The sequence below is a fragment of the Fistularia commersonii genome, chromosome 7 (genome assembly GCF_037954325.1).
Source record: "Fistularia commersonii isolate RoL2024-O1a breed Wild chromosome 7, RoL_Fcom_v1.0, whole genome shotgun sequence".
In the NCBI taxonomy this organism is placed as follows: Eukaryota; Metazoa; Chordata; class Actinopteri; order Syngnathiformes; family Fistulariidae; genus Fistularia; species Fistularia commersonii.
This window is the reverse complement of record NC_141290.1, coordinates 6,524,035-6,537,682: the sequence shown is the minus strand read 5'-3', so window position 1 is coordinate 6,537,682 and position 13,648 is coordinate 6,524,035. Positions and strand designations below refer to the sequence as shown.

Here is a 13,648-nt window from a genome sequence, read left to right as displayed (position 1 = left end):
TAGATTCCCACAAAGTTCCTGTCTGTGTGGAGTCTCCATTTTCTTCCCGTGTCTGCGTGGATTTCTCCCGATCCAAACATATGCAGGAAGTTCTTTGGTGAACCTACATTGTCCAGACTTGTGAATGAGAGCTTGAATGGATCCACGTCTCTATATGAGGCCCTGTGATTGGCCAGTCCAGGGCGTACCCTGGCTTTCACCCAATCACAGCTGGGATAGCCCCCCCACCCCCACCCCCCACACACACACACACAACACCCTGAATGCAGGATGAGCAGCACAGGTAATGAATTAATGGATCAATGGATGAGTGAATGAACAACTCCAGACATTTTTAAAGACCAAAATAGAAAGAAAAATGGATCTCATGATTGGGTCCAACAATCACTGCAGGTTTTTGAATAACGCTGCCTTCTTGCCTTCCCTTTCTCCATCCCTCCATCCTTCTAACCTCTTACCCTTCCGTCACCACCTGTCCAATCCCCTCCTCCTCCGTCCCACCCGCTGTTTCCTCAGGCATCCCTTCACCCCCTGCCGCCTCCCTCCCCTGACCCTCCGCTCCCCCTTCATCTCCTCCCTGTCTCTCCCCGCAGAGCGGGTGGAGCCTCTGTCTGCACCTCCTCCTGAGCGCAGGGTCACAGGCTGCGTAAAGGGCGGGGTTGAGGCAGGAGTTCAGGTAAGCCAGACAGGTGACATAGGGTTGGGCGGCGAGTAGCGCCCTGTCCAGGGCGCAGGAGAAGGGGATGCAGCCCAGCTCCAGCAGCAGCGACAGCGTCTTGTTGACATGCAGCGGCAGCCAGCAGAGGAAGAACGCCATCACCAAGGTTACGATGATCCTGAGAAGTCGGCGCTGGCGGGGGCGGTCGGGGTGGGCGCCGCCGCCGAAATGCCTGCCGAGCAGCCGGGCCAGTGAGCAGTAACACACCAGCAGCACCGCCAGTGGGAGCAGGAAGCCGATCAGGGTGGACTTGAGGCTGAGCGCTGCCGCCCAGACGAGCTCCGCCCGCTCCCTCGCCGCTTCATCCAGCTCCTGTCCAATCAGCAGGGAGTAATCCATCTGGCAGGAGAAGAGGGTGGGTCCGGCTTCCTCTGGATGGAGCTCTACCTCCTGGACAGAGCGCAGCAGGAACCCGGGGAGGGCCAGGATCCCTGCCAGCGCCCAAAGGCCTCCGAGGATCCGCCCGCCATGGCGTCCGGGGCGTCCGGAGCGTCGGCGCCCCATCAGCACCCGGTAGCGCTCGGCACCGAGTGCGCCAAGGCTGAAGACGCTGGCATACATGTTGAGTGCGGTGAGGAAGCTGCTCAGCTTGCAGAGCGGCTGCCCAAACGGCCAGTGGTAGCCAAGGGCCGTATACACCGCCCACAGTGGTAGCGTCACCAGGAAACACAGGTCTGCTAATGCTAAGCTAGCTATGAGCGAGTCCGTGAGTGACCGGGACGGGCGAGGGAGGGGGGCCCTGCGGCATCGCTCTGCTCCCGCGATGTCCGACATCCCAGAAGCCAGGGTCATGCAACAGAGCCTCCTGCCGCCGCTTCCCCCCCTCCTAACCTCAGCCTGGTCCAGGTAGGCCCACAGTACGAGGCCGTTGCCGAGGCAACCCACGACAAAGACCAGGAGATAGACGGCCGGGATGATGGAGAAGGATGGCGACCAGTCGCTGTAGTCGCAGTGGAGGAGGGAGGAAGGCGAAGGGGAGGCGAAAACCTCTGCGTCAGACATCAGTCGTGACATTCGGGGCGAGGATGAGATGAATGCAACAATGGCTGGCCTAGGAGAAAAAAAAAGTTGTTAACAACAATCACAAAGTAGTTACATTTATGTAATTACTGATTTAAGAGCATCTACAAGTGGACCATGAGAAATGATAGGAAATTAAGATTCAAATCCCGTTTTCAGTTTACTGCCGTGATGTCGGGGTCAAAGGTCAGTTGTCAATCAAGCACCAGCTGGCCAACCTGGCCTTTTGAAATTGCGGTTTTACCTTCATCCTGCTTGTTTGGATTGAAATGGATACCAGCCGTTGCAATAACAAGAGCAAAACTATCACACACACACACACACGCATGCACACACACGCACACACACAGCACCTACCTCATGCCGGTCCATCAAATGTTGGGCAAGACGTCACTGAGGAGCGAAGGTGGGCTTCTTCTGCCTCGTCCCGTCGTGTCTCAGGGTCTGGGTGTCTTCAGCGGGAGAGGGCGTGTCTTCTTCGGTTTGAATAAATAGTCACACACACACACACACACACACACACACACACACACACACACACACACACACACATTCCCGGCTTTCTCTTGTTCACACCGGACCACACCAGTAGAAAGTTATGAGACCTGCAACCCCCCCAACACACAAACACACTCACGCCCCGAGGACAAACACACACATACGAATCCTGCGGGAAACACAATGACCCCCCGACAACCCCCCCAACTCCGTGTCAACATATCTGCATCCAAATGCACAGGCACAGATGTGTGTGTGTAAACACCTTTTGTTATTTAGGGTGTCAAAATCAGGGGGCACACACACACACACACACACAGCTGTGTCACCTCTGCCCAAATTATACCCCATATAAAATCCCTGATTCAGGTTCTGCAGAAGGTTCCTGGTTAGCTTTCCAAAGGAGGACTATGTGGAGTTTCCATGTTCCTCCCACAGCCCAAATACAAGCAGGAAGTTCTTTGGAGACCCTGAATCGTCCAGATGTGCAACAGAGTAAATGGTTGTGTGGCTCTGCATGGATTCCGACCTTTCCATGGTTTTCTTCCATCCACCTGGTCTGAAGGTCAGCGGGTCCAACCCTGGACCGGACTTTCATCTGTCTTCAGTGGGAGTTTGGTCCTCCTCCTTCTGCAGAGATGGTCCTCCTCTGCTCCGTTATCCCCTCCCGGTCTGTAAACTTTTGTGTGTGTGTGTGTTTACTCTCCGGTTTGTCAATACAGGCCGGGATATATTTGAAGGGGGTCGCCTGTTTTCATGGCAACGGCATGACCTCTGACCCCACGGAGACTCTTCCTGTTTGCCACAATTCGGTGTTTACACGGTAACCCCAGAGGAGCGCCGGTCAGACCCTCGGGGGCATGTAACCGCAGAGGCATTATGGGATGTCTTCCCGTCAAAGCCTGTTTCCAGAGGCGGCAAGTAACTATGGCTTTATGACAAAAGTACCGGGTCAACCTGGACAGTGACCTGCTCCGACCTCAATCGCCACCTTCTCTGGAGTGGTCTGCTGGACAGGAAGAGACCTGACGAACATCTCCCACCCCATGGAGAACATCATTGCAGCTTCTTCAGGGACTCCTTCACCCCGAGTGTGTAGTTGAACCTCTGCTGACGTTCCCTTCCTTCATATGTCCATCCAACCAGAATCAAGAGGCCACAGGATACTTCATGTGGAGAATGAGAAGAGCCTGCCTGCCCTTATTACCTTCTACAGGAGCATCTCTGCGAGGTGTGGAGGCTCCAAAGCCTCTGACTGTAAGGATGTGAGGAGAGGTGAGGACAGCAGAGAGGATCATTGGGACCTCTATCACCGTTCCTTCCAGGACCGGAAAATCTGCAGGGACTCCTCAGGCCCACACCATGGACTGTTCACCTGCTGGCCTCTGGAGAGGCGCATGATTAGCTCCTTCCACTGCACTGTCCACTTCATGCTGTGTGAGCGGATCAGAGGGTGAAGCCTGGCATGGACATGAAGAAGCTGAGGAGCAGAAGTACCAGGCGATGCTGAACCAAAGCAAGGGGGGTTTTATTGAAACCGGTGGAGCCGAGGCTCCGCCTCCAGGCGGCGGGCACAGCCATCGCATCAAAACGAAAACAACATTGGAGAGGCATCTGAGCGCGGTCAGAGTCAGTTGAACCAGGTGGTGTTGAGCTGCGTCTGCTTCTTGATGCTGGTGTCCAGCTTGAGGACCTCGCGGATGGCCATGGTGGCGTAGGACGACGGTGGCAGGGAGAACTCCAGCCGCAGGGCCCGGTACTTCCCCTCTGGTGGACACACACACACAGACACACTGGGATAGACCTCGGGTTCGACTAGCTAGCTGTTATTAACCGATAATGCAAACCTCCTGCGATGAGAAATACCCGTACCCGTTTTGAAGACGGGGCCGGGCTTCTTCTCCAGCTTCTCAAAGTCGGTGTGCACCAGTGAGATCTTGGGGTCGTCATATCGGATCACCTCCCTGCAGAAGGTGGATGCGGATCACGTAGTCGGGTGTGTGTGAGTATGTGTGTGTGTCTGTGTTTCATTATTATGAAAATAAAATAAAAAAGGATAAATATATATATCTATTAGGACTGTCATAATTAGCATGTTAATCCAGATGAATGAACTGGATTAAGAACGGCCTTGGCACAACTCAACATGACTCCACCAAGATGGCCGACTCTCGGTGACAGGAAGTCCGGATTCCAAAGCAACAGCGGATCTGATTCTAAAATTGAATCATCTGACATATGGAAGCATGCAGGGATCAGAATTCAAATTAAATGCATTAGAAAAAAACTCTTTTTCATTTTCATGTCCTGCCGTGCACAAAAGGATTCAAATTCAGTTTGGGAATTGCATCAGGGTAGGTGACTGACACCAGACACCGACCATCTTAGTGGCTTGTTTGGCCACGAGTTGTTAGCAGGTTGTTTACCTGCTAGCTGATCACTGACACCTGTTAGCATGGCACTCCCTTGCGCTGTCACTCACATCAGACAACTACAAAACCAGTTGGAATTGCAGAAATGTTCTGAACTGCATGCAGTGACAGACCAGAGCAGATTATAGATTACCAGATTGCTGGGCCTCCTCTTCAGGTACTGCCGCATCCACTGAAGGACTGGGAAGATGCTAGCTTAGCGGTTATAACGAAGTCTGCAAGGGCAGAGTATTCAGCCCAGCTCACAATCTGCCACAGGTCTGTCACTGCCATCCAATTCAGAAGATGTCTGCAAGTCTATCTGGTCCCGTAATTGTAGGGCTTATTGTGACGGCGCTAGGGAGCGCCATGCTAACAGGTATCAGCGATCAGCTAGCAGGTAAACAGCTGTGTTGGATTCTCTTGCCCAAACAAGCCGGCAAGAAGAAGGTAGGCCTCTAACGTCACTTCCCAGCTTAGATTGCCAATCCAAATTGAATTTGATCACTTTTTTTCCTGTCGGGAGAGAAAATAAGAAAGCGGTGTTCTTTTCTTTTTCTTTTTCATTGCATCATAAGATGTGCAACCTTAAGACAGAAAAAAAGATGCAGTTTGGATGACTTCTTACCAATTTTAGTTATGTGTGAAATTATGCAACTACAGAGAAAAGGAAAAAGCATTCTGCCAATGCATCCTAAATTGTAATCCAATCCCTGTATGCTTCTGTCCCACCAGCCCTTAAATGTTAGTTTCTATAAATTGCGGTTGCCTTTGTAGGAATGTGAATTAAACGCTGGTCTATTTGGCGAGCGGCGTGCACTGACCAGCTGACGTCGCTGGGCCTGATGACGACACGTCGGTAGGCTCCGGCCAGGGAGTAGTCCTTCACCTTGTGCCGCATGTTGTCGATGTCTAGCCCGTCTGCACTGAGGATCTCCCTGTAGCCCTTGCCAACTGACACACACACACACACACACACAAGTTAACAGCGGGAGTTCCTTAAATCATGACGGGCCTCGCCCTGACTGCGGCGCCCGGAGTGGCTTACCGTGGTGCGAAGGGTAGACCACGTCGAAACCAGGCAGCGGCATCACGATGTCGTGGATGGAGTGTGTCTCGGCCTCCTCGGCGGACAGCGCGTGTGCCGTGGCTTCACCGCAGAGAGGAAGGGAGAGTTAGTCAAGGTTTGAACATGCGTTTTAAAAAACATTTGTCGCACTTTCCATTACCTCGCGAAGATAACTGTTTATACCTATGTCATTTCACATGCACATTGCCAAATAACACATACATAACATGTTACAACACATGCACAATGGTTATAACATGCACACACGTTACTACACCTGCACAGCGGGTTGCTACACATGCATAATGTTATAACACACTCAAAACAATTACTAGACAGATGCACAATGCAGTACAACACTTGAGCATTGCGCTATTACACATCCACAATACCTAATTATACATGCACCACAAAATTACACACACACGGACACAAAACGTGTTACAATGGATGGATAATGTATTATTACAGTGTTAAGCATCAGTGAAGTGTTATTAAACATGCATTTTTATAATGCACCCACATGTTACTACACACTCACGATACGCTTTTACATGTGTTCGTACATATGCATGACTTGTTCCTGCACATGCATGAAGTGTTACTACATGTGTATGATGTGTTATTCAACATGCATGGCATGTTATCAAACATGCATGTTTATAAGGCACCCACGTGTTACTACACACCCATAATGCGCTCTTGCACATGTTACTAATATTCCCAACTTGAAACTGCACATGCATTTCATGTTATTACAAATGCATGGTGTGTTATTACGCACACACGCATGCCGTGTTAGTACACATGCATGAAGTGCTACTACACTCACAACCAATTACAACACACTCATAGCATGTGACGACATGCGCATGGGCTGTCATGACACGCGCATGGCGTGTTATTACACACACATGCATGCCGTGTAATTATACTTGCATGAAGTGCTACTACACTCACAACCCGTTACGACACACATAGCCTGTGACGACACATGCATGGCGTGTTGCGACACATATATCACACACACACACACACACACACACACACACACACACACACACACACACACACACACACACACACACACACACACACACACACACACACAGCGTGTCATTACACATGCACGACATATCTGTGACACCACTGTGGTTCTGGAGATGGAAGACAACTAACTTCCTCTGAGGACCAGGTCTCCCTCGACTGCCTTGAGCCCGAAGGCCTCGATCCTGCGGCTCACCATGGTGTTCCACACCATGCTCTGGTAGCTGTGGATGTACATCAGCCGGTTGTTGCGGGGGATCTAGAGAAAGGGGCAGGCGGTGGGGGGTTACAGGTCCATCCGTGGCGACCTGCTGGCGGGCGCCCCGAAAAAAAAGGAAACGTACGAGTCCGAACGCAGAGATGACGTTCTTCTTGCCGTGCATGGACAAGCCCCGCAGTAGCTGGCCCTCCACGCAGCGCTTGTTGGGCAGCTTCTTCAGTGCCGCCTCGGGGTCCTGGCTCCGCGCCCACTCCTCCCGGCATCGCACCAGGAACTCTTTCTCTGCTGGAGAACGGAGAACATGGCGGGGGCTTTGGAGTTAGCAGCTCGTCCCCGGCGGAAACCGGAGGCGACGCGCTGGCTACCTCCGGGGCGGGGCTTCAGGATCAAATCCACCACTTCGCTCCAGTCGTTCCTCAGGATGGCCCTGCCCGCGGCGGAGGAGGACAGGATGTCACGCGTCGTCACGTGGAGCCACATTGGGCGGCGCAGAAAGAGAGCCTCACCTGCCGACCTGGTGTGTGGGCACCGCCGTGGTGCCGAAGCGCTGCATGCCGTAGTAGTTGATGAATCCCGTCTGCCTGAGGGACGTCATGGCCTGATTGACCTGAGCGTCCGTCCCTGAGATGTTCCTGAGGGAGAGAGCTTCATGAAGAGAAGAAACCAAACCCGGTGAGATGGAGCGGCAGCGGCGGCGGCATGGTCACCTGACGACCACGGTGAAGTGATTTCCCTGCAGCTCCCCGAGCTTTAGCGGGTGGTTCTTGTAGCTGAAGTTCCCCAGCTTGAGGTTCATGAGGCACTTGTTGAGGTGGGCCAGCCTCTCTGCTGAGATCCTGGGGGAGAAGAAGAAGATGAAGAAGCTCCAGCTGAGGCTGGGGGTCTCCTGAAGCTGGCCTGGACTCACTTGAGTACTGCGATCTCCTGCACGGTGATGGCCCTCTTGTCCTTGGTGCCCATGTAGGAGAACATGTTGGGCCGGAGCCTTGAGAGACACAGGAGATAAGCAGAACCGTGCTGTCAAGACGCCGCCCAGGTGTGTCTCCATGGAAACGTGCGCGCAGACCTGAGGAACTTGGACAGCACGTTGATGGCGTCCATGGTGTCCTTGTTCTCCTTGTACAGGACAAAGTGACAGAAGCTGCCGCGGTGCTTGGGCCACGAATGCTTCCTCGGGGCTTCCGTGGAGACACAGAGGCACAGCGTGAGAGGTCGCCCGGGTTCAGCTGTTCTTCTACAGATCTTGTACAAGGCCTACGTGGATGTTCTAGCTCCTGACTCCCCCCGTGCTGCTGTGGAGGACGGGCTCTTACCTGCCGGCGCTTTGGCCTCTGTCCACCGGGCGAGGAGCAAGAGGAGGACACAACAGAGTTACTGAGAAAGAGCGGCGTCTGAGATGGCGTGCACGGACCCGAGACTCGGCGCCATTGCGACGGGGCGCGGGTGTTTGAAATGTAAAACACCCGCTCTCTGAGCTCCTCAGAGGAAACACGCTAGCTGGGGTAGCTAGCTGGCGGTGGTCATGCAGGTGCGGCGGGCCATGCACGTGCGTCGCACTCAGTGAACATGCAAAACTCGGGGACGCGGAGAGGACATGCTGGCAGCGGGTGGAGCCGGAGGTCAGGACTCCACCACACCTACCTGCGAGGGCTTTCTTCCCAGCTGCGTGGTAGGCCACGATGAACTTCAGCCCGTCCCGTTCTTCGGTCTTGGTCTCCAGACCAGGGAACTGGGTCTTGATGGCCTTGTGGACCAGCGTCCGCCTCTCTTTGGAGTCGTCCACCTGCGATATAGAATGATGATGTCAGCGGAAGCGGCGGCAGCAAGAGGGCCGAGGGGGCGTGGCGTGCCGACTCACCTGGATGGACACGTTGCTCTCCTTGTTCTTGAAGAGCTGCAGCTCCCCGAGCTGCTTCTTCTGCTCTTCCGTCAGCACGTCCACTTCTGCCACCGCCGGCTGCTCGGCCTCTGGAGCTTCCTGCCACATGGGAAACCGAAGGTAAGCCCAGACGGGCAGTTGTTAAGACCGACGCAACACCAACGTGGGAGACGTTCGCAAAGTCGCACCTGAGCTTCTGGGGGAATGCTGAGGTCATCCAGGTGCACGATGTTGCCCTGCTTGCTGATCTCGTGGACCACAAAATCCGAGTACCTGCAGAGGAGCAGAGGATCCCATGAGGTCTGGCTTCGTGAGGGAACCGGTTCCCCGCCGGAGCTGCTGGACGAACCTCTCCTTCAGGATTCCCGAGAAGCCCTCGTGATCGCTGATGTACTTCAGGATGCCCACGTCCAACTCGGTGAGGCCGTGTTTCATCATGTCGGCGAATGTCTCGCCGTCCTCGCCGTCGCTCGCACCGTCCTCCTCGCAGCGCTCATTGTCGCTGTCTTGAGGGGCGACGGGAGACTGGGTGCCGCCGTTCCCAGGGTCACCCTCAACTCTGGGTCGCTTGGACTGGGTCTCCTCGTCTTTGTCCTCAGGACAGCCTCGCTTCTCCCCGATCTGGGTCGGCGAGGCCGTCGGCTCCGACTCTGCCATCGGAATTGAGCTGCTGGAGATGGGAAACAACGGCCTTTACATGATACTTAATTCAATTTGGGAACCGTGACAATGTTCTATGCAGATGACACTGTGATCTGCAGGGAGAGCAGGCCGCAGGTGGAGGAACATCTGGAGGTAGGAGAAGGGTGAAGGGTAGCAACAGCGAGACGGACTCCATGTGTGTGGATGAGAGAAACCCAAGAGGAATTGGTGCTGCAAGGGATGGCGATGAAGGAGAAGAAGGTGGAGGAGTTTCATTTTCAGTAAGAGCAGCGGAGAGGGTGGAGAAACAACCAGGTTGGAATGGACAGAAGAAGTGTCAGGGGTGATAAAAGAGAGGATGGAGGTGAAGAGCAGCCATGGAGTCTGGTTTTGAGACACCGAGGAGAAGACGAGGCAGAGCTGGAGGCAGCAGAGATGAAGATATGGAGGTTCTCTTTGGGAGAGGGACAGAGGGACAGCGCATGGTCGATGAAGCCACACTGAGATGGTTTGGATGGGAATAGAGGAAGGATGAAGAAGATCTGGAAAAACAGATGCTGAAGTTGGAGGAGGACCAGAGAGGATTATGCGGGCAAAGAGAATAGGAAGTTAGCTGGAGTGAGAGGAGAGTTGGATTGAGCCATGTGATTGGCTGCGGGTTAGATGGAGCCAGATGATTGGCTGCGGGTTACATTGAGCCAGGTGATTGGCTGTGACACCTGAATACATTAGCCCAAAGGAGGATAAGACTGACTGGCATGACGATGGTAAATAATGCAGTAGACTTACCGTTTAAGAGCCTGAGACGGAAATAGACACGCGTGGGTTTCTGGGTACACTTCACCTCCCCACGCCACCACACACCGGCACACTTCTCTCGACGGGCCCCGAGCAGGACACGGCTACTGGAAGACACGTTAGGGTGTTAGCAAAACGGCTAACGCCCGCGTCATTACCCTCGTCTGTGCGGCTAATGCTGCTAAAGCTAACCCCGGCCTTTAGTAGCAAAACACAAGTGTCCATCTGACTTTACCTGCACGTGTTTGTGTGTATGTATGTATGTATGTATGTGTGTGTGTGTGTAGTGGATTTGTTCCCCCCCCCTCCACGCACCGGGACGCGCTTCCTCTTGTCGTCCGCCAGCCGACCAATAAGGTAAGAGTACTTGCGGGGACGCATGCGCACTCCAATGAGGCGCGACAGAAGCCGGCGAGGCTCAAAAGCGACAGCCGCCGAGGGAACGGGGACGGGCGGATGCCGAGACACGCCGGTGTCCGCAAGGGGCGCTGTTTCTCCTCACATGTTAGTCATCAAGCGTGTATTTGCAAATGCGGTGGCTTGCAAAAGTCACTTTTCCACATTTTGTAGCGGTACGACCCCAAAAGATAACATTTTTGATTGGATTTTACCAACACAAAGAGGGACGCAATTATGGAGTACAAAAAAAAATTATGATTTTATTATTTATTTATTTTTTTCCATCTTTGCATGTTAGGAAACTGATTTTTTTTTGCCAATTCTTCTTTGCAAGAACTGCTAAAGCTCAGGAGTAAGATGGAGAGCTTTTGTGAACGACGGTTTTCAGATCTTGCCACAGATTTTGGATTTAGGTTTGGACTTTGACTGGGCCATTCTAACACACAAATGTTGGTTTAGACCAGGGGAACCACACTCGTGAACATTATTTTGTGGCCCCTGTCTGAAATCTAATTTTTGTGTTAGTGCGTCCCGCCCTTTTTTGCTTGCATGCATCTGGGGGTTTTTATACTGTGGGTTTGAAAAAAAATAAAAAAACGGGCAAGGAAAAGATTAAAAAGAAACTTTGCAATGTATTTTTTTCTTTAAAATTTTAAAACAAAATGTTTTTTTAATGAACAAACGTCTTGTGACATTGTTAAAATGATCTTTTCTCATGTCGATAAAAACATCACAGAAACGATCGCAAAAAAAAAAGGGCAAAATTATGATTTACTAACCAGAATAGCCACCATTAGCCTTGTAAACATTATACATGCTACCAGTCAAATTTCTAATAAATTCTAGTGGCAAATTTTCCCACAGTGACAAGATTCTCTTTTAACTCAACAATATTTTTAGGGTGTAATTTCATCGATTCTTTTTCTTAATAATCACTCTTAATATTAATTCATCATGTAATTTTTTACAGGAGTAGTTCATAACATATAAAGATTTTTATTATTTACCTGTTTACCTCTTTTACACTAAAACAAAGGAAAAATTTGGACTTGTGTGTTACCTCTAGAGGTGTTACCTCTCGGTAATGACATCAAATTAGGCCGTATGTGGCCCCTGGACCAAAATGTGTTTGACACCCCTGGTTTAGACCACTCCCTTGTAACTCCAGTTTTATGTTGAGGGTCATTGTGAGACACCGAGGAGACGCCGCCTTCAGAGTGATGAGCATCGTTGGTGTTCTGCCACACTTCCAAAAAACACAGTTTTGGTTTCATCTGACCAGAGCACTTTCTTCCACATAGGGTCTGGCAAACAGGATTTCAGATGGATTTCCTCTTGAATTCTTCCCTATTTGGGCAAAATTTGTGCAGGTCAGGACCAATGGTAGTCCTGTGGACAGATCCCTCCACCTGAGCTGTGGATCCAGAGTCACCGTGGACCTCCTGGCAGCATCTCTGACCAGTTTTCCCCTTGATCGGCCTGCAGGTTGAGGTGGACGTCCGTGTCCCGGTAGTTTCCATTTCCCGATGATGGACCGAACAGAACTCCGGAAACCTGGGAGATCTTTTTATAGCCTCATCCTGCTTGAAAGTTCTCCACAACTTTATCCCTCACCTGTCTGGTGTGCGCCCTGGACTTCATGATGCTCCCCAATGTTCTCAGATGAATAACTGAATCAATCAATCAATCAATGCATGCAGGTGTGAGACTCGACGGCAGAGGGAGTGCGTGTGTGACTCCGGTGCACGCATGTGTGCGTGTTCGAGAGAGAGAGAGAGAGAGAGAGAGAGAGAGAGAGAGAGGGGAGGGGGAAAGATTCCGCCTGCTGCCGCCGAGCCGCCCGCTCCTGCCGAGGGGAAGGAGGCGGAAAACATGAGCTCCAGGAAAGGTGCGTACACCCCCCGCAGCTTCCCCCGCCGGCGGGGCCGCGCCTCACGCAAATCATCATCATCTGTCTTCTTCCCACCCCCGCAGTGATGGCCATCCAGGCCAGGAAGAGGAGGCCGAAGGGGAGGAAAGACAAGACGGGTCACCCCCGGAGGTAAGCCGGCGTGTGTGTGTGTGTGTGTGTGTGTGGGTGTGTGTGTGTGTATGTGTGTGTGTACTGCCCCACCCCCTCCACACACACACGTCTCCTAGCGTTGCGTGGGCAGCTCTGACCGCGCTCACGTGTGCGTGAACTGATGGAAGTTGCATTTCCGCTGTGTATGACTCTTATTTTGAAGGACTGTCGGCGCTCAACGCATCTCTGTCACGTGACATGAAACGTAAGATGAACTGTGTGTGTGTTTGTGTGTGTGTGTAAGTGGTGGTTCTCTGGTTGGAGGTGAAGACCAGGAGCAAAGATGTTTCCTCCTCTTCAGATCCATCTGACACTAGAAGGCTGTTTTGTCAGTGGTTCCTGCATCCACCTGTGCATGCGTGTGCACACACATGCACAGACACACACACGTACGATTGCACAGTCACCACATTGACATTCACCCATGAACCTTATCACACCGGTCCAATATGGCCGCCTGGCCATGTTGATCAGCGCATCACGTCCAGATGGTGTGTGTGTGTGTGTGTGTGTGTGTGTGTGTGTGTGTGTGTGTGTGTGTGTGTGTGTGTGTGTGTGTGTGTGTGTGGTCAGAGGTTTAATCATGTACACGCTGCTTGCACGGAGTGGTGTAAGTTGACGCGGTTGCTGCGCTAGCAACGGCTAGCAGGTGGCAATCATGACTGATACCTGGGATGGACAGACGCAGTGGTTAGCTCCGCCCCCTCACAGCCAGAAGGTCCCTGGTTGGACTTCCTGTGTGGAGTTTCCATGTTCTCCGTGTCTCAGGCGGCTCCTGAGAGTTCGCCCTTCAGTCCAAAGACATGCAGGAGGTTCATGGAGAACCCTACATTGTCCTGGTGTGTGAAAGAGAGGGTCAATACTTGTATGTCTCTCCATGAGGCC

The 13,648-nt window shown here is 52.4% G+C and overlaps 2 protein-coding genes across 11 annotated transcripts; both read right to left on the bottom strand.

Moving 5' to 3' along the window:
* Positions 1–454: 454 nt before the first annotated feature.
* Positions 455–1,732, bottom strand: aplnr2 (apelin receptor 2). Its single transcript, XM_086148930.1, has one exon. The coding sequence runs from the start codon at positions 1,730–1,732 to the stop codon at positions 455–457; it is 1,278 nt and encodes a 425-aa protein (XP_086005056.1).
* Positions 1,733–3,743: 2,011 nt separating this feature from the next.
* On the bottom strand, positions 3,744–10,729 carry pus7 (pseudouridine synthase 7). Of its 10 annotated transcripts, XM_086149389.1 has the most exons (18): positions 10,618–10,729; positions 10,294–10,409; positions 9,212–9,532; positions 9,051–9,135; positions 8,842–8,961; positions 8,625–8,766; positions 8,297–8,314; positions 8,050–8,161; positions 7,891–7,968; positions 7,691–7,819; positions 7,490–7,615; positions 7,349–7,410; positions 7,108–7,268; positions 6,896–7,022; positions 5,696–5,797; positions 5,472–5,601; positions 4,109–4,200; positions 3,744–4,003 (listed from the first exon to the last, which is right to left on the bottom strand). In XM_086149389.1, the coding sequence occupies exons 3-18, from the start codon at positions 9,517–9,519 to the stop codon at positions 3,867–3,869; spliced, it is 1,929 nt and encodes a 642-aa protein (XP_086005515.1). In that variant the 5' UTR covers positions 9,520–9,532; positions 10,294–10,409; positions 10,618–10,729; the 3' UTR covers positions 3,744–3,866. The 10 variants fall into 10 exon arrangements, 4 of the variants coding, with proteins under 4 accessions (XP_086005515.1, XP_086005518.1, XP_086005517.1 ...); XR_015106367.1 differs by having other exon boundaries at positions 8,297–8,766; XR_015106371.1 differs by having other exon boundaries at positions 8,297–8,766; positions 9,212–9,529.
* Positions 10,730–13,648: the final 2,919 nt, after the last annotated feature.

Coding starts and splice junctions, on each gene's coding strand:
- aplnr2 (XM_086148930.1), bottom strand. CDS start 1,732: ATGTCACGACTGATGTCTGACGCAGAGGTTTTCGCCTCCCCTTCGCCT.
- pus7 (XM_086149389.1), bottom strand. CDS start 9,519: ATGGCAGAGTCGGAGCCGACGGCCTCGCCGACCCAGATCGGGGAGAAG. Junction 8,962..9,050: donor GCATTCCCCCAGAAGCTCAG/GTGCGACTTTGC, acceptor CCCATGTGGCAG/GAAGCTCCAGAGGCCGAGCA. Junction 4,201..5,471: donor AGGCCCAGCGACGTCAGCTG/GTCAGTGCACGC, acceptor CACCTTCTGCAG/GGAGGTGATCCGATATGACG.